Here is a 21,527-nt window from a genome sequence, read left to right on the forward strand (position 1 = left end):
GCCCCTGCCTGAGATGAGAATATGCATTATTGAATGTATGTAGTTTTTCTTTTTTTTTTTTTTCTTTTCAAACCCTTTTGTTTCTCGTCTAAATATACATAACTGCACAAACAGAAAAAGGACATCTTTGTAAAGACTAGAAGAGACAATTGGGACAACAGCCAATAATGAGGGGAGATTAGAAAAGATTAGGTTAGATTAGATTTAGTTTAAGATTAGATTAGATTTAGGTGCAAACTCAAGGATAAATGAAGAAGATGGAGAAGGAGAAGGTCCAAGTCCTCATCCTTGAAAGAAGTCAGCTTGATGCTGCTCTCCTGTTGAAGGGGATAGGCTTTAAGTAGATCTGGCTGGCCTCCCACTTCATCATGCATTCACTTTACTAAATACATGGTTATATCCTTTTTCTCCAAAGAGCACTATGTGACTCTAGAAAAGGTACACACATTTAAGTGCCATTGTTCAGGTAAATGCTGCCACTTGGAGCTATAATGTAAATTTTTCAACACTAGCAAATGCTCACTGCAGAGATTCGGTGGTACTGTTGTAGCACTATTAAGAAGACTCCTCAAGCAATTTCTGGAACAAAATAACCAGAATGTTGGGGAAGCAGAAATTACATTAATTTTATTTTTGAAAATTATCTAAGTCCACATTGCTGAAATTAATCTCTTCCAGATATGCCACATCTAAACATTTATAAGAATCAGATCATTGATTTTTTTTTAAGATACAGTTATCCAACATCAATGACAAACTGTGTTGTATCTTTCAGATTTGTTTCATAAAATAATTATGTCAAACTTAATTCCCATTGAAATGTTATGACCCCAAGCATCTAGAAAAGCAAAATTTAAGCATTAATTTAATAATCTATGATACAGAAGAGATTGATCATTTAAAAAGCACTGTGATAGAGTTGGGATTTAATAAATTGATGACAAGATAGGAAAAGATTATGAGCTGAAAGTTATATCAACTTTAACTTTCTGAGGTTTACAAGTTGTGAAATTAGTAAAGACCCTCCAATTAAGAAGGAAATGCTTGGGAGATGTGAGGAAAATGGAAACTGGCATAATTGATGTTACATTTACTATTTCATTTTCTTGTTTATAATAACTCCTCATCAGATGCCTAGCACATTTCTATTTATCAACTAGATGTTGGGATGGGGGGTTAAATACAGCATTAAGGGCAAGTGGCTATGGATAAGGGTAACTTTTAAGGCACAGAGAAAGCCAAGATACAGTCACAGTTTTTATGACTATGAACGATCTCCTGACAGGTTAAAAACTCATTGAGGAAATACTCTCAAGATATAGATTAAAATATAAAATACCAATGAAACAAATGCTAAAGACAAAGGACTTGTGTTTTCTTACAGCAATTAAAAAATGGGTTGTAATGTTTCAGTAATTTTTTTTTTTTTTAAAAACTGACTAAAATTTGGACTCAAGTGTGAACTTGACAACTAAGTAAGGTTTATGGCTCTAAGGGAGATGAAAGGGAAAACTTTGTAACAGGAAAAAGTGAATGTTTGGATTTCTAGTGGTGAACTGGTAAGGGACTCTTTGGGAAGAAACCTTGCTCGGTAGCATTTGCTGGTTTCCTGTGTCACCCTGGGGGGATGGCAAGCGGGGTGAGAGGAACACAGGTCTTGGGAGATGCACACAACTGGCCTTGGGGGAGTCAACCCAAGCAAAGCATCGTGTGATGAAGAAAAAAGCATAACATCCATGTCTCTGACACTAAAAAGCAAATTCCAGGAGACAGTGAAGGACAGGGAAGTCTGGCGTGCTGCAGTCCAAGGGGTTGCAAAGAATCAGACATGACTGAATGACTGAACAAATGGAATTCTAAGAGATGAAAGTGGACAAGTCAGTTAAGACAAGGGAAGGTGGCATTGGGGCAGCTCTTTGAAGAGGTTGAACTAAGTGCAACCTCTTACTGAATCACTGAGGTGGTCTGACTGAAAGAGGAATGGGTGATGATGAAGTGTGTATGTGTGTGTGTGTGTGTGTGTGTGTGTGTGTGTGTGTGTGTGTTGGGGGTGGGAAGTGGAATTAAGGAGGAGAATGTAGGGTGGAGGTAGACATTCTAGACATGGAGTCATTTAACCAACGTGAAGGAGGTCTGGGTGAGAAGGAAAGACAATGCCTGGAAAGGGAAAGTTGGAGAGGGAATGGTGATGCATGAAAGTTTAATGGAGGAAGAGTGGTGAGCAGGGGAGAACAGTGATTCTAATGTTTCACAGAGTTAATGGGAATTTCAGAGGCACAAGGGGAGACAGAAGGAAGAAAGTGTACATTTAGGAGACCCACATGGCAGTGTCCTCAAATGGGGTCACCGAGTCGAGGGAAATCAATGAAAAGACGAGGGTGGAGATTCTGGATTTTAAGGGCATCATCCTTTTGACAACAAAAGATAGAAAATAATAGCAGTATGGGAAAAAAGACGTGAGAGATAACAGACCCGAGGAACATGCAAAGAAATGAGCATTTCAGGAAGAACGATGGATGAGGTATAAGATGCCCATGATAGGAATTTCTCTAGGGCACAGTGGTGGTTTGAACATGGTGTATCTGAATCCCAACCACTCTGAGATGGAATATCTTGAACAAGTTATTTTCCCATCTAACGCTTAGGTGCCTTATTTGTAAGATGATTCTTTAATAAAATACCTACCATGAAGCTTAAACAGGAAAGAGGAATGCCTCGCTCATAATAAGTAAGCACCATGCACCAGTTAAGCAGCTGTAGTTACTGTGACAGCAGTAGTAATAATACCAGTATCATTAGCAGTAATAGCAGCAGCAGTAGTAGCTTGACAATTGTTTAGTTGCTCGGTTCTATCCAACTCTTTGTGACCTTATGGACTGTAGCCCTCCAGGCTCCTCTGTCCATGGGATTATCCAGGCAAGAACACTGGAATGGGTTATTTCCTTCTCCAGGGGATCTTCCCCACTCAGGGGTCAAACCCCCATCTCCTGCATTTGCAGGCAGACTCTTTACTGTAGAGCCACCAGGGAAGCCCCAATATGCTATTCCTAGGACAATTAACATCAGAAACATCTCATGAGCTTGCCACATCTTACCCAGATAATGAAAAAAATAGAAAAGTATTCATTATGGAATATCACTCAGCTATAAAAAAGAATGCATTTGAGTCAGTTATAGAGCAGAAGATGAAACTGGAGCCTATTATACAGAGTGAAGTAAGTCAGAAAGAGAAACACTAATACATATTATATTAATACTAATGTTAATATTAAAATTAATAGTACATTAATACATATTAATATGTGTATTAATATACATATATTAATACGTATTAGTATTAATATGTATTAATACATATATATTAATGCATATATATATGGAATTTAGAAGGATGGTAACAATGATCCTATATGTAAGGCAGCAAAAGAGACACAGATACAAAGAACAGACTTTTGGATTATGTGGGAGATGGCAAGGGTGGGATGATTTGAGAGAATAACATAGAAACATGTATATTACCATATGTAAAATAGTTGACCAGTCCAAGTTCAATGCATGAAGCAGAGCACTCAATGTTGGTGCTCTGGGACAACCCAGAAGGATGGGGTGGGGAGGGGGGTTCAGGATGGGGGGACACGTGTGCACCCATGGGTGATTTGTGTCAATGTATGGCAAAGACCACCACAATATTGTAAAGAAATTATCCTCCAATTAAAATAAATAAGTTAATTAAAACAGACAAAAGTATTCATTATATAGCATACACTAAAACACAAACATACTGATGGAAACGATACACTTTGATATGATGACTTAAGGCTGTGAATCTGCCTGCTTACATATATGGATTAAAAAGTCAGATCAAAACCACTATGAGGTAACATTTCACACCAGTCAGAATGGCTGCGATCCAAAAGTCTACAAGCAATAAATGCTGGAGAGGGTGTGGAGAGCAGGGAGCCCTCTTACACTGTTGGTGGGAATGCAAACTAGTACAGCCACTATGGAGAACAGTGTGGAGATTCCTTAAAAAACTGGAAATAGAACTGCCTTATGACCCAGCAATCCCACTGCTGGGCATATACACTGAGGAAACCAGAATTGAAAGAGACACATGTACCCCAGTGTTCATTGCAGCACTGTTTATAATAGCCAGGACATGGAAGCAATCTAGATGTCCATCAGCAGATGAATGGATAAGAAAGCTGTGGTACATATGCACAATGGAATATTACTCAGCCATTAAAAAGAATACATTTGAATCAGTTCTAATGAGGTGGATGAAACTGGAGCCTATTATACAGAGTGAAGTAAGCCAGAAAGAAAAACACCAATACAGTATACTAACGCATATATATGGAATTTAGAAAGATGGTAACAATAATCCTGTATATGAGAGAGAAAAAGAGACACTGATGCATAGAACAGTCTTTTGGACTCCGTGGGAGAGGGAGAGGGTGGGATGATTTGGGAGAAGGGCATTGAAACATGTATAATATCATATATAAAACGAGTTGCCATCCAGTTTCGATGCACAATACTGGATGCTTGGGGCTGGTGCACTAGGACAACCCAGAGGGATGTTATGGGGAGGGAGGAGGGAGGAGGGTTCAGGATGGGGAACACATGTATACCTGTGGTGGATTCATGTCGATATACGGCAAAACCAATACAATATTGTAAAGTTAAAAAATAAAATTAAAAAAAAAAGTCAGACATGGTTCTTGTAATAAACTATAATGGAAAAAGAATAAAAATGTATAATATATACAAATAGATATAGCTGAATCCCTTTGCTGTACACTGGAAACTAACATAATATTTTATATCAAACACACTTCAATTTTGAAAAGGCAGTCATGAATTTGAGTTTTAACTCATCATGTACTATCTTTGGAAACTTTGGAAAATTAAAATCGTGCTTCTTCATCTGTGAAATGAGCATGAACATTCATTATTTCACTGAGGTCTTATGAGAATTTAGTGATATGATTCAGGTAAAACACTCCAAAAACTTTCTGAATTACATTAAGTAATCAATAAATGTTAAGTTAGGTGGGCTGCTGTCCATGGGGTTGCAAAGAGTCACACAACTGAGCACACACACAAATGTAAGCTACACTATTATTTTTGACATCATAAGGTGAGTTTTTCTTAGAAAAGTCAAAACCTAAGAGTGAAAGTATGTTCTTTCCTAAAGTTACTGGATCACGAAAATAACATCACAGAAAAGGCTGAAAACCAAAGGTTTCTAAAAAGAAACTGAGTCCAACCTTGTACCAAACCATGAAGAGGAACACTTGGACTAGAGCATTCCTCTATGGTCTGTCTCCAAATAAGAGTTTTGAAAGAGCCTTTCTGTGATATAATTTAATTATCAAGGAACATCTGCCATTCTTAATGAGAAAAAAGATTAAAAAAAAAAAGAAAGAAACTTCAAAGAAGACCAAAAAAAAAAAAAAAGTATACTAAATCTTAGACTGCTATGAGAAGTAATTAAAATGTGCAGAATTCCACAGAATTTCAGAAATAGGATGAAGAAAACTTGGTATTTAAAGAATGCATCTGTATTTGTTACTGACTTTTTAGGGTCCAGTCATCATGTTTTCTTGATGAGGGCAAAAAAGGAGAGTAAAAAGTCTAGCCTAAAACTCAACATTCAAAACACTAAATGGCATCATGGCATCTGATACCATCACTTCATGGAATCAGTGACAAATTTTATTTTGGGGGGATTCAAAATCACTCCAGACAGTGACTGCAGCCATGAAATTAAAAGACACTTGCTCCTTAGAAGGAAAGCTATGACAAACCTAGACAGCTTATTAAAAAGCAAAGATCTCACTTTGCTGACAAAGATCCGTATAGTCAAAGTTATGACTTTTCCAATAGTCATGTACAGGTGTGAGAGCTGGACCATAAAGAAGGCTGAGTGCCAGAGAATTGATGCTTTTGAACTGTGGTGTTGGAGAAGACTCCTGAGAGTCCCTTGGACAGCAAGTTAGATCCAACCAGTCAATCCTAAAGAAAATCAACCCTAAATATTCAATGGAAGGACTGGTGCTGCAGCTCCAATATTTGGTCACCTGATGCAAAGAACCAACTCACTGGAATAGATGGTGATGCTGGGAAAGATTGAGGGCAGGAAGAGAAGGAGGTGACAGAGGTGAGACATTTGGATGATATCACCGACCCAATGGACATAAGTTTGAGCAAACTCTAGGAGACAGTGTAGGACAGGGAAGCCTGACATGCTGCAGTCCACGTGGTCGCAGAGAGTCGAACCTGGCTTAGCGAATGAACAACAATGTGGTTTCTTAGGTAACTTATAATATCGCTATTGGGAACAGAACAAACTGACATGGAAAGACCCAGCATGCCGTATCTTGCTTTTGCTAAGTGGAAATTTTCCCAACATCATTTCCAAAGTCACTTGTTCAATCCAGGTGGGAGCACATCACGCCCTCCCCACCCGGGCACTTACCTCTGCAGAATGGGGCTGGGAAGTCCCAGGAGGCCCCGTTCCCAGGGCTGACGATGCAGGTCAGGATGGCGTGGCCCTCCAAGACGTAGCCAGAGAGACAGCTATATCGGATCTTGTCTCCTATGTTGAATCGTGTCCCGTGGAGGACTCCCTTCAGGATTTCCCCAGGATTTCCACATGTGTGGCTGGGTAAAACTATTGGGAAGAAAAACAAAAGAGAAAGAAACATAAGTTAAAGGAAGATTTTCTACTGATATCAGTCTATATCACAAAACATAGACCTCATTTGAATTACTTAAGTTATCAAATCTAGCTATCTTAATTTTGCCTAAAATGCAAGTAGCGAAATGGATTCATGTTGTATAAAATCTACAATTTTGTTCTCCTGTAAAAATATATGTGTATGCATGCACACTCAGTTGTGTCTAATTCTGTGCAACCCGATGGACTATAGTCCATCAGATGCCTCTGTCCATGGGATTCTCCAGGCAAGAATACTGGAGTGGGTTGTCATTTCCTTCTATATATATATATAGATAGATAGATAGATATAGATATATACACACACACATACACACACACACATATATATGATATATAATTAAGTGGATTTTGTTAAGAGGAAAAAATACAGTTCTGCTTAGATTCAATTTTCTATATGATGCCTAGATTATTTTCCTAATAATGAGATTCTACAATCCTATAGAATTAGCAATTAGATAATATAGCAGAATATAGATAGCTGAAAAAATCGTTAACAGAAGCACATGAATGGATATGCATGCTATATTTTTCCTTATTCCCCGAGACCAGCACTGCCTGACACACACCAGTAATAAATGTTCAATCAGTGTTTGATGGATAAATAACTGAATTAAAGAATAAATTAAAAATCTCATTTGCTAATCTATCCGACTTTCATAAACATTGTACTGCTATTATATTCCCGGCCATCTGTAAGGCTCTATGCATTTAGAGCAACTGACTGACAACAAAGTTTCAGGTGTAGGCTCTGACAAAGCAGGCACTGTCTTCATCTGTGTTTCAACAAGGCAGCCCTGGTTCCGGTCTTGCCTGGCCTTCTCACTGTTCCCACTGACAGCACTCTCTGTTTAATTCAGCTGCTTTCCAACCACATGGACATGATGCTGTTTCATACTCATAGAACGAAATTTTGAACTTGACTGAATAGACAAAGTGGAGAATTGTTGGCTATTGTTGCCATATTTCTGGTTATATTTAGCATATCATCTGTAAATTAGCTGCTATGATGTAGAATTCAAATAAGCAAAGGATCCTACTATTTAAAAAAGAAATGATTTACAAATAAAAAAATACTTCCAAATGAACAAAACTGTTCTACTTCTGTATCCTTTTTTTTTTTTTTTGCATTAGTATAGGAGCATACTTTGCAATATATATATATATAAAATACAGAGAAGTTTTTCTTTTTTCTTTGTTTTTAGGCTGAGAGATAAACAGATCTTTCCCAGTAAATGGGGACGAAATTTCATTTATTTCAAAGATTAATTTTATTTTTATATAATTTAAATACATATGAACTAAGCTATTTAGAAACACTTACAAAACAAATGCCATAGTTTAAATGTTTAATGTTATTAACATGCTTGTGAAATTATTACTTACATAGTCAAAGTTTGCACACCTCTAGTTTTTAGAAAATAATTTCTGAAAATAGCCTTCAAAAAACTGTTTGATAACGTAATAGAAAATAATTCAGTATAATCTATAACCATCTTTGTTGTCTTTTATAAAAAAGAAATTCTGTTTTTAAGCCTGCATTCACTATCCCAAAGGCAATAAGTCTATTTTTAAAATGTTGTTTAAAAACAATTTTAACTTTTTGGAATTTGTCTATGACTTTCAAAGGCAGAAAATTTCCAATTCTATCTTGGAGAATCACTTTATTTTATGCCCTGGGATATCTGTCAGCCAGCCTAACTTAGGGTTGTTACAATCAGAGACAGTCGTGAGACCTGGGCTGGCTGAAACTGTATCACAAATGGAGAGAGAAAAGGAAAGGGGGTTTGGGGAGATATACTAATATGAATGCTTTTGGCATTTGTTCAGAATGAGAATTTTTATTTCAATCGATCTTATTTTAGGAAAAAAGTATTAACATTTTAATGTGAATAGTGTCAATGAGTGAATAGAAATTATTAAGGATGATTTAAAACATTTACTTCTAGTTGCAAACAAACACAGAAATGAAAACATGCCCATAATGTTACAAAAGCATCAGTCGTTTCATTAAAACATTACAAAAATATCTTAAATTGTGAAAAATGGACACAAATTATAATAGGTCTACACCAAGATATACAACTCAGGCATGCAGACAATGCCAAGATGTGAAAATCCAGTGGCTGGGAAAAACTAATTTAAAATAAATAAATTCAACTCTGTTGTCATTTCTGCCAATTTCATTTGAACTAATTTTTGAGCCAGTTTCCCTGAAGATACCAAATGTCTCTGGTGTCTCCCGGAGCAATGAGGACACATTAAGTATTTAGTAAATGTTACTGAGCTGACTTGGACTCTCCATTTAGTTTGCTTTAATCATTCCTTGAAGTCATGTGCACCCTCTTGCAGATGCTTCAAGAATGGCATTCCTACTAGGGAGGTGGGAAGGGGCACCTGGTGCAGACACTTGTCAATGTGAAAGAACGCTGAAAGGAGCCCTGGGCATGGCTCTTTCCTCTTGTGGCAGGCTTCCATCCATCGGACCCCATGGAGCCAAGTCTGCACACCCGGGGCCTGAAACCTAGGCTGTCATTCCAATTACACTCATGGAAATCCCCTCTACGATACTTCTGCTTTGGCGAGTACAAACGGTCACAAGTCAGTGACTTCGTGAGGCTCTCACATTAAGCCTTAGGCCTAAGCATTTCAATCATTAAATGGATGCCATATCAAATCCCATTTCAGAAGACACATGGAAACTTGCAACTAAAAATACAGTATTTATATTCATCACAAAACAGGATAAAAGGCTGGTGAACAGAAGCCTGCAATTCATCAGGCACAGCAGCATTTTTAGCAGGATGTGCACAATTAAGGAAATTTCATTAGGTGTGTTCATGTGGAAACTGGGTCCCCCAGGGTGTATGTCAGACAATTTGTTTACACTCTATCTTTCCTGGAGTCTCACTGGAGCTTAAGGAAATAAAACTCCAAATACCCACCTGACACACAACCCTGAAAATAAAAACCAACAGTATATGGTGTGTTTGTCCACAGATTGCTTGTCCTGAACTCCCTCCTGCGACCTTCGGGAAGGATTCGAACCACCTGATTATACTCATATTCAGAAACACTTTTAGAAGTCAGATGTTCAAGTCTTGAAACCTGCCATTTACCCTCTGCACCGATTCTCTGAGCCATGGCCATTTGGTGGGACAAGAAGGTGCAGAGAGAGCAGATACGCACCAAGAGCAAGGAGGGGTCCTCAAGTAGCGGGAGCAACCGTTTAATGTATCCACTGCCAAGCTCTCCTTGTCCATGTGATGAACCACATGTGGGGGACATGCTGTGAAGATATTATATTACTCCTGAAAATTTACAGGCTCTGGATGAGAAGAACTCAAAGAGCAGTGAATTCTAAGCAGACTTCAAGGTGGAAAGCGGTAAGGTTTGGCCAAATTAATACAGAAAGATTATTTTTAAAGAAAGGATGCAGTTCTGGCAAATGGCTATAGAAAAGCACCCAGCATGGTGGGTTATGGGAATCGGTGTCAGAAAAATGCATGTTTCTACTCCAGAAACACACCTATAAGGTTGGACAAAGTCTCAGTCTCTATGTCTTGATGAGAGGAATGAAAAACAAAACCTAGTAATGGGTGTGATGTAAAGCAGAATCAATAGCTAGCTGGGCACATGGAACAGAGGAAGCACTCAATAGATATATTAGCAATTTCAAATTTACTTTCCCAGTTCTAAAGCACCACGTGGACTTCAGAGAAATCAAACAAATTTAAAAGTATGCAGGGGTTCTGATAAATACCAATTTCAGAAACAATAAAACCAGAAAAAGTCTGCTAGAGTCAATGTTGTCATTAAAGTAAGAACACAGTCATTAAAAGGGGAAGCAAAAGAGAAAGACACTCCACTTTTTAGCCACGTTAATTCTTCCTTATTCTTGCTCTATTTTAGTAATAATCAGTTACACACAGCACATGTGATGCGCTAGACACTGTTTTAAGTGGTTTACATATATTAACAGTATATATGAAGTACCATTATTATCCCCTTTCATAGAGGAAGGTACTGTAGCACAGAAAGGTTAAGCAACCTTCTCACGGCCACACAGCTGGCAAGTACTGGTGATAGGGTTTGCACATGATGGATCCAGAATTTCTGCTCTTCAGCACTACAGTAAACTACAAGAAACTGCTGTCATTGCAAAAAGCAAGAAAAATGATAAAATGCCATTAAATCAGCCATGTTCTCGGTAGAGCTTTGTTTGATAATAGTAACAGGAATATAAGGATTAGGGAGCGTTACGATATTTCCCCATGTAAAACTGAAGGCAAAATGATTACATAGCTTTTAAAAAATACATTTCAAGCTGTCAGGTAAATTTGCAGGATGGGACAAAGGGACTAGGCGGGACTGGGTAACAAAGTTAACACAAGCAAAAAGACCAGTTGGCAGATGGATTTGAAATCTAGGGGCTGGATTTTAAAAAGATTTTGAATAGCAGTTTTAAGACATTATAAGCCTGTAAGAAATGAGAATACAAAAATGCTTGTTGCAAAATGATGCTTTGTGAAATAACTGTGGGGAATGCAAGGAAGCATGTACGGTCAGGTGACCCCTGGGATGAACTCACGGTCTTTAATTTTTCTGGTTGATCTTTCACGGGTATATATCTTTAAAGAAGAAGTTGTCTTCACTTCACTAACCTGTATCTATGAGCAGTTGGACCTTTACCACCCCAAACAGCACAGGCATCAATCTAGATATGCTGCTGCTGCTGCTAAGTCGCTTCAGTCATGTCCAACTCTGTGAGACCCCATAGACGGTAGCCCACCAGGCTCCCCCGTCCCTGGGATTCTCCAGGCAAGAACACTGGAGTGGGTTGCCATTTCCTTCTCCAATCTAGACATAAATGACTGTAAATCTAGGACCAAGGAACTAAGAATGAACTACTGAGGAAGAAACAGCCACAAGAAGAATTTATGATGGTGACCCAGGAAGAGAGGCCATGAAGGCCACGGATGTGGTAGAGTAAGTTTACTTGTGAACGTGAGTGTCTTGTCATTCTCTCTTCAGCAACTCCATGAATGAACCCTAGAGTCAGCAAGAAAAGAGGGAAGGACCAGAAAAATGCTAAGTTTCCTCTCTAATTTAGAGAGTAACAACGGAGGGGATATAAAAGAAAAATAACTGGGGGCCAGACATAAATCTGCTGAAATACCAAAGTTAATGGGAGGAGGGGGTTAATTATTAAACAAAATGGAAAAATAGCCAAAAAGTTAAAATCAAGATCAGAGAGCCTGGGAGTCAAGCTGAGAAGCAATCATGGAAGAATATGCCTGGTAATATCCACAGTTGAAAATTAAGCATAAGTGATTGACATACAAAACAAGCATAGCAATAAGTAATAATACCAGGGGAACTTTCCATTATCACTGAATTACTGAACAGAAACTTGCATGTACATGACTTTTTTCAGGTAAATTTACATATACTCCCACCACATGGTGGATCCCAGATTCTCCCAAAAAAGACACAAGCAGATATACAATTTTTATGATCATCTTTATTCTTCTCAAAAGTAAACTTTACACTCAGCAAATGGATGTTCAGCCACTTGCAAGTGTCTCAGTATTTCTATAAGGTAAAGAAAAAGATACTGAAACAAACATTACTACAAGCCCTCGCAGATTATCATGTTGACGAGAGCAAAGATGCCAGCAACCACTCAAGAACTGACTGAAATGACCTCTGTCTTATGCCAAATGCTGCTCCTATTTACTCTCTAACACACGATAACCATGTAACAAGGATAATACAATCTGTTCCAAAAGTTAAATATTATATTAAACACAATGAGGGGTGGTTAACAAAACTAAATTAAAGTGACCCTAGAAAACAATTCTAAACTCTTTCTTAGTCACTGTTCATTTCATTAATTTAAATTAAAAAAAATAATCTCACTACAATATTTCTTTGGCTAAGTTGGAGTAACAATGTTTAATGAAATTTGAAAAAAAAAGTCAAAATTTGTTATTGCTTTAAATTACTTTTAAAGCCTCGGGCATCAGTCATTGTCGGATCATGATTCTGAGGGATAGGAATCAAGTGAGAGTCCTTAAATCCTCCCCAGCAGATTCCCTGGAGAGGGCAGGGATCCCAGGTATAGGAGTGGAAACCCAGGGAGAGACTGATGGTCTTCCTGAGTTGAGGAGGCAGAGATGAGAACCCAAATGTCAGGGAGGCTGAAGTTTACAAGGGAGCCAGGGCTCCAGAGACCTGCAGAGCCCCTCCTGAACATGGTGGAGTGCTTACTAGTGCATGTATGTAAGAAAATGACCAAGGCTAATGGAAGAATTACTAAGGGATTGGAGGCAAAAGTGCCCAGACACTCTCATGGCTGAGCAGAATACCTGCTCCCAACAGTGAAAACAGACACCTTCATGGCTCAGTGGACAGAATTCAGAGCATCAGATCCACAAACCTGCAAATAAATGAGCTACTTAAAAGCTCAACTGAGGTTCCAACTTGACTTGCTCTTCATGAAGTCTTAGAAAGTAGTATTTGTAAGGATCAAACTGTCCCAAGAAGTTTAACAACATACAAAAAATATTTGGGGGAATACAAAAGTATCTAGCATCCTCTAAATTAAGATTCACAATGTTTGGGGTCCAATTAAGCATGATAACTGGCAAGAAAATAAAATTCATAATGAGGAGTAAGAAGAATAATAAAAAAAATAGCCAGAAATGACATAGATGGTTGAATTAGTAGACAGCAGTATTAAAACAGTTACTCTAATTGTATTCTTTGTCTTGATGAAAGTGAAGATCAAGCACCTTAACTAGACATGGGGAAAAAAGGCAGAAACTGTTAGACTGGAATAAAATAAGCCAATGATACACTAATGCCAAAAAAACACACTTTAAAGGTGCAAAGAGACAAAAGAAAATGAAAAATACTAATAAAAATTCTTACATTAATCAAAAGAACACTTAAGTTCCTATGCTAATATCACACACAGTTTTAATGCACAGAGGGATGTCATCTAATGTTAAAAAGGTGGACACTCCTAGACATTTATGTGCCTAATAACAAAGCTTCTAAATATATGGGCAAACACTGACAGAATTACAAGGAGAATTTAATAAAACTAATTATAGTTGGGATTACCAAACTACTCTCATAATTGACAGAAAATCACTAAGGTTATAGAAGCCTTGAACAAAACTCTCAACCAACATCTAATTAATTAATGGTTAAAGAGGAAGTCATACAAGATATTAGGAAATGTCTGAACTACATGAATTTGGCAATAAGGGGTTCATGATCCAAGCCACAGTCAGCTCCCAGTCTTGTTTTTGCTGACTGTATAGAGCTTCTCCATCTTTGGCTTCAAAGAATATAATCAATCTGATTTCAATGTCAACCATTTAGTGATGCCCATGATAGACCATTCAGTTATGACCTAAATCAAATCCCTTATGACTATACAGGGGAAGTGAGAAATAGATTTAAGGGACTAGATCTGATAAACAGAGTGCCTGATGAACTATGGATGGAGGTTCGTGACATTGTAAAAGAGACAGGAATCAAGATCATCCCCAAGAAAAATAAATGCAAAAAAGCAAAATGGCTGTCTGGGGAGGCCTTACAAATAGTTGTGAAAAGAAGGGAAGCCAGAAGCAAAGGAGAAAGGGAAAGATATACACATTTGAATGCAGAGTTCCAAAGATTAGCAAGGAGAGATAAGAAAGCCTTCCTCAGCGATCAATGCAAAGAAATAGAGGAAAACAACAGAATGGAAAGACTAGTGATCTCTTCAAGAAAATTAGAGATTCCAAGGGAATATTTCATGAAAAGATGGGCACAAGAAAGGACATAAATGGTAGGGACCTAACAGAAGCAGATGATATTAAGAAGAGGTGGCAAGAATACAAAGAAAAACTGTACAAAAAAGGTCTTCATGACCCAGATAATCATGATGGTGTGATCACTCACCTAGAGCCAGACATCATGAGATGTGAAGTCAAGTGGGCCTTAGGAAGCATCACTACAAACAAAGCTAGTGGAGGTGATGGAATACCAGTTGAGCTATTTCAAATCCTGAAAGATGATGCTGTGAAAGTGCTGCACTCAATATGCCAGCAAATTTGGAAAACTCAGCAGTGGCCACAGGACTGGAAAAGGTCAGTTTTCATTTCAATCCCAAAGAAAGGCAATGCCAAACAATGCTCAAAGTACCCCACAATTGCACTCATCTCACATGCCAGTAAAGTAATGCTTAAAATTCTGCAAGCGAGGCTTCAGCAATATGTGAACCATGAAATTCCAGATGTTCAAGCTGGTTTTAAAAAAGCAGAGGAACCAGAGATCAAATTGATAATGTCTTTTTGGATCATCAAAAAAGCAAGAGAGTTCCAGAAAAACATCTATTTCTGCTTTATTGACTATGCCAAAGCCTTTGACTGTGTGGATCACAATAAACTGTGGAAAATTCTGAAAGGGATGGGAATACCAGACCACCTGACCAGCCTCTTGAGAAACCTGCATGCAGGTCAGGAAGCAACAGTTAGAACGGGACATGGAACAACAGACTGGTTACAAACAGGAAAAGGAGTATGTCAAGGCTGTATACTGTCACCCTGCTTATTTAACTTATATGCAGAATACATCATGAGAAATGCTGGGCTGGAAGAAGCACAAACTGGAATCAAGATTGCTGGGAGAAATATCAATAACCTCAGATATGCAGATGATACCACCCTTATGGCAGAAAGTGAAGAATAACTAAAGAGCCTCTTGATGAAAGTGAAAGAGGAGAGTGAAAAAGTTGGCTTAAAGCTCAACGTTCAGAAAACTAAGATCATGGCATCTGGTCCCACCGCTTCATGGGAAATAGATGGGGAAACAGTGGGAACAGTGGCTGACTTTATTTTTCTGGGCTCTGAAATCACTGCAGATGGTGACTGCAGCCATGAAATTAAAAGACGCTTACTCCTTGGAAGGAAAGTTATGACCAGTCTAGACAGAATATTAAAAAGCAGAGACATTACTTTGTCAACAAAGGTCCGTCTAGTCAAGGCTATGGTTTTTCCAGTGGTCGTGTATGGATGTGAGAGTTGGACTATAAAGAAAGCTGAGCACCGAAGAATTGATGCTTTTGAACGGTGGTGTTGGAGAAGACTCTTGAGAGTCCCTTGGACTGCAAGGAGATCCAACCAGTCCATCCTAAAGGAGATAAGTCCTGGGTATTTATTGGAAGGAATGATGTTGAAGCTGAAACTCCAGTACTTTGGCCACCTGATGTGAAGAGCTGACTCATTTGAAAAGACCTGATGCTGGGGAAGATTGAGGGCAGGAGGAGAAGGGGAATGACAGAGGATGAGATGGTTGGATGGCATCACTGACTCAATGGACATGGGTTTGGATGGACTCTGGGAGCTGGTATTGGACAGGGAGGCCTGGCCTGCTGTGGTTCATGGGGTCACAAAGAGTCGGACATGACTCAGTGACGGAACTGAACTGAACTGAATTACATGAAACTGTTTAAACAACAAGTCAAATTGTAGGATGTATTGAAAGTTATGCTTTTAGGGAGATTCACAGCACAGAGAGTTTATATTATGAAAAGAAGAGAGATCTCAAACAAATTACTAAAAAATGGAACATGAGCAACTGAAGAAGAAACTGAAATAAAGGAGTATCAAAGACAAAAGTAGACATCACTCCTCAATAAAGCTGTTTAAAATAATGCCAGTATATCGTATCTCATGCTTCCTTTCCCCAACAAATACATTCCAAGTTGTTATTAGTGATCAGACAAAGATGAAGATGCCAAGATTCTGCCCTGGAGATAATTCAAAGTCCAGGAGCCAGCAGGGAAAAGAACAATCACCACATGGCTTCTTAAGAGCCCGAGCAGAGACTGCGTGCATCCTACAGGAATGAGGAGGAGCTGTGGATGACCGGGCAGGGGGAGAGACCTGCGGGGAGGAAAGAGCACTCCCTCTGTCTCCGGCTCCCTCTCCTCTTCAAGTAGACTGCTGGAAGGAAAGGGTCTCCAACAGGGACAACATGGAGCATGTAGACATGAAAAGCTTTGGGAGGAGGAAATCTGGAGGAAACATGGGGGAGGCAGCCTCTGGAGGCTGCTGGGTGTCCATCGTGAAGAGGTGAAAAGACTGCAGAATTGTCAAACTGAAGTTATAAAAACAAGTGTGTTTTGTAATCTTACCAGAGGAAGGTTATGTAGGTGACGGTAGTACACATTTACTTCTGTGCTTCAAGTTACAGTTTTAATTACCTTAAATAACAATATTTATATCATGCTGCACATCTGGGTCAAACACTCAGACACTTAACCTATGCTACTGCTAATTCCCCACAAAGGGATTGTTTTCCAAATTTGTCTGTAAATAAGATGAGAAACTTGGTGGAGGTAACGCAGATGAACCCACACCTGGGGCATGTCTACCACCATACTGCTTGTGGTGATATAATTGATTTGCTTTTAAATAGGAATGTGATAGAAATAATTTGGGGGTAGTTTAATAGGAGAAAAAAAAAAAAAAGCTTAACAATAACCCTGTATACGAGACAGCAAAAGAGACACTGATGTATAGAACAGTCTTTTGGACTCTGTGGGAGAGGGAGAGGGTGGGATGATTTGGGAGAATGGCATTGAAACATGTATAATATCATATATGAAACGAGTCGCCAGCTCAGGTTAGATGCACGATACTGGATGCTTGGGGCTGGTGCACTGGGACGACCCAGAGGGAGGGTACGGGGAGGGAGGAGGGAGGAGGGTTCAGGATGGGGAACACGTGTATACCTGTGGCAGATTCATGTTGATATATGGCAAAGCCAATGCAATATTGTAAAGTAAAAAAATAAAATTAAATAAATTAAATAACCTAAAAAAAAAAAAGCTGAAGAACTAGGAACAAGGATCTTGTCCATTCTTCCCCATTAGCTGTCTGCCTCTGTGATATCATATTTTATTTTCTGTTTTAACAGTGAGAAGCAGGGAGAGAGAGGGATAAACTCATCAATTACATTAAGGTTAGGATTTTGCACAACTGCTGTTTTAGAATGTATGACTTTTGATGCCTTTCTCAACACCTCTTCCTGTAAAGTGAAAAATGCAAATGCCAAAGGAAATTTGGAGAAGTAACACAACATTTAAAGATTAAATAAAACATAAGCATCATTTATTATTTCCTTCCCAGGGCATGGTCTTGAGATACAGAAAATCCCATCCAGTTTTTTTTTTTTTTTTTCTTTTCTAAACTCTAATAAGATTCTTCTTTCCTCCCTCTCTCCCTTCCTTCCTTCCTATTTTTCCTCCTCATTTTATTGAGATATAATTGACATTCATCTCTCTCTCTCTCTCTCTCTCTCTCTCTCTCTCTCTATATATATATATATATATATATATATATATTCATCTCTATATATAAGTTGAAGGTGTACAACATACTGATTTGACTTACACTCATTACGTAGTCATGTGACGATGACCACAATAACTTTAGTGAACATCCATCATCTCATATAGATTAAAAAAAAAAAAAAAAGAATTTCTTGTGATGAGAATTCTTAGGATTTTTAACTTTAAGAATCCTAACTCCAGACTCCAAGGTTCTTAGCTATATTGGGGCTCAGCTAGATTTAAGGGCAGAGACCCATCTCTGAGGGCAGGGACCCCTCCACAGGGAGGAACCTGGCAATTTCATTCTCCAGGTGATTGTACCCAATTGGCCGAGTCAGGAGGCCTCCCTTCATCTCAGCCTCAACCTTTCCTCCAGGGAAGTAAGCAGAGTCACAGCCTGGCTTCCTGGGATGCTGGGCCTGGACACGGGGGCTGGGCGTGGGTGCTCTACCTGGTGGGGCTGGCACAGTCACAGTTGGAGGGGAGGTGGCAGAGGTGGGCAGAGAAAGGCGCTGAGCTGCAGGGAAGTTGTGGTGAAGCCTCAGCCTGTCCTCCGGGGAGCTCTGGGCTGGGATTGGTTTGGGGACTGTCCCAACTCAGAGTGAGAGACCAGAGCCCTTCCAGCAGCACCGCCCAGTATGAGATGTGGATGCCTCCCCGCTCTTCCCAGACAAGTGCCCCTTAGATGTCCAGCTATGAGATGTGCTCCCTGGACAGGTGTCACCCATCAGCTCCCTCCAACCAGAAGCAATTCCTGCAGACCTCAGCAATGAAAGGTCTAACTCTTTGTGTTTGTACTTTTTATTTCACTGTGGGGTGTGAAACTAGTCATATTTACCATGGAGTTCACTGAGGTGTTTTTTAGTTCAGAGAATACACCTAAATCTTCAACTGTACAAGAGAAGCTATTACCAGACAACTTGTGGGTTCAGAGTATCCTGTGGTGATAAGAGAAGTTCATGGTCAAGAAACGATGAGGTCTTCTTAGTGATGCCAGCCTGGCCTTGGAGGGGGTCGGGGCCAGAGGGTCTGGGACCAGGGTAGACAGTGGATGAAACGTGTTAAAATTAAAGAAAATAATTTTTAATCTCTGTAAAACCTAAGCTGTGTATTTAAATAAAATTATAGGACATTATTTTAAATTATGTCTACTTTCGTGTCCAGGGATCTAATATACTTGATCTGAATAAAGGATCTCAGAAACAAGAAGCAGGATGAGGTCTTTGATTTTTTCCCAACTTTTCTAAAGGAAGAGCATCCTTTCAGGGGTAAGCAGACAAAAAGCCTATCATCTGTGCATGATAGGAGCAGGTTCAACATTTCAAGGACACTGTAATTTAAGAGTGTTGCATTAGTGCTCATCAGCGGAAAGTGCCAGCAGTGGGTGGAAGCCACTAGCTTGCAGCCATAGGACAGGCTGCTGACCCTGGGCGTCTAGCTGAGTGCAAGTAAGAGAGGCAAGCCTAGAAGGGCCAGGGCCCTAGGAAGCAGCCACCGTCATGGCTCCAGTATGAAAAAACTCAAGAAGATTCATGCTACCAATGCTGCCTTAGGAAAAGAGAAAAATAACTTCAGGAAGAGGACTGTAGCAGAACTAATTTTAAAGAGACAACCTAGAACTCAAAAAATAACAATAAGTTCCAAAGACCAAAACTAAACATGAGAACACAAGTGACCTATAAAATACAAAGACTGAATTACACACACAGAGGTGATTTTAAATATCACAAGAGAGACTTTCCCATATCCTGATCACACACTTTTGTTCCAGACTCTGTGAACTATTTTACTGTTTTTCTAAATTTAATATTAGGGTATTTATAGCTATAATCATGTACACACACATGTGTATGTCTTAAGTCATTAGAAAAATATACATCTGAGAAATTAAAATCTAGTACATTAGATTTCTGAACACAGAAGTAGATATAATTTAAAATAATGATCCATAATTTTATTTAAATGTATAGCTTAGGTTTTAAAGAGGTTAAAAATATCTTCCTCTAATTTTATTATATGTTTGTATAGAAAATAATGAAAGGAGTTTCAGTTCAGTTCAGTTCAGTACCTCAGTCATGTCTGACTCTTTGCAACCCCATAGATTGCAGCTTGCCAGGATTCCCTGTCCATCCCCAACTCCCGGAGCTTACTCAAACTCATGTCCATCAAGTCAGTGATGCCATCCAACCACCTTATCCCCTGTCATCCCCTTCTCCTTCTGCCTTCAATCTTTCCCAGCATCAGGGTCTTTTCCAATGAGTCAGTTCTTTGCATCAGGTGGCCAAAGTATTGGAGTTTCAGCTTCTACATCACTCCTTCCAATGAACACCCAGGACTGATCTCCTTTAGGATGGACTGGTTGGATCTCCTTGCAGTCCAAGGGACTCTCAAGAGTCTTCTCCAACACCACAGTTCAAAAGCATCAATTCTTCGGCGCTCAGCTTTCTTTATAGTCCAACGCTCACATCCATACATGACTACTAGAAAAACCATAGCCTTGACTAGATGGACCTTTGTTGGCAAAATAATGTCTCTACTTTTAATATGCTGTCTATATTGGTCATAACTTTTCTTCTAAGGAGCAAGCATCTTTTAATTTCATGGCTGCAGTCACCATCTGCAGTGATTTTGGAACACAAAAAAATAAAGTCTGTCACTATTTCCACTGTTTCCCCATCTATTTGCCATTGAAGTGATGGGACCGGATAACATGATCTTGGTTTTCTGAATGTTGAGTTTTAATCCAATGTTTTCACTCTCTTCTTTCACTTTCATCAAGAGGCTCTTCAGTTCTTCTTCACTTTCTGCCATAAGGGTGGTGTCATCTGCATATCTGAGGTTATAGATATTTCTCCCAGCAATCTTGATTCCAGCTTGTGCTTCATCCAGCCCAGCATTTCACATGATGTGCTCTGCATATAAGTTAAATAAGCAGGGTGACAATATATAGCCTTGATGCATTCCTTTCCCTATTTGGAACCAGTCTGTTGTTCCATGTCTAGTTCTAACTGTTGCTTCTTGACCTGCATACGGATTTCTCAGGAGGCAGGTCAGGTGGTCTGGTATTCCTATCTCTGGAAGAATTTTCCACAGTTTGTTGTGATCCACACAATTAAAGGCTTTGGGGAACACATGTATACCTGTGGCAGATTCATTTTGATATTTGGCAAAACTAATACAATTATGTAAAGTTTAAAAATAAAATAAAATAAATGCAAACTAGTACAGCCACTATGGAGAACAGTGTGGAGATTCCTTAAAAAACTGGAAATAGAACTGCCTTATGATCCAGCAATCCCACTGCTGGGCATACACACTGAGGAAACCAGAAGGGAAAGAGACACGTGTACCCCAATGTTCATCGCAGCACTGTTTATAATAGCCAGG

At 39.1% G+C, this 21,527-nt stretch overlaps 1 protein-coding gene across 3 annotated transcripts in view; it reads right to left on the bottom strand.

Annotated features, from left to right (window-relative positions):
- CSMD1 (CUB and Sushi multiple domains 1) overlaps positions 1 to 21,527 on the bottom strand; it is a 2,076,272-nt gene that overhangs the window by 1,071,470 nt on the left and 983,275 nt on the right. For all 3 annotated transcript variants that reach the window (XR_003509135.1, XM_027530260.1, XM_027530259.1), the window contains exon 4: positions 6,485 to 6,679. Coding sequence is in view for 2 of the 3 variants with exons in the window: in XM_027530260.1 (XP_027386061.1) it covers positions 6,485 to 6,679 (195 nt within the window). In the remaining variant the exon portion in view is untranslated. The remainder of the gene's footprint in view (positions 1 to 6,484; positions 6,680 to 21,527) is intronic.

Source organism: Bos indicus x Bos taurus, chromosome 27 (assembly GCF_003369695.1).
Source record: "Bos indicus x Bos taurus breed Angus x Brahman F1 hybrid chromosome 27, Bos_hybrid_MaternalHap_v2.0, whole genome shotgun sequence".
NCBI classification, from domain to species: Eukaryota; Metazoa; Chordata; class Mammalia; order Artiodactyla; family Bovidae; genus Bos; species Bos indicus x Bos taurus.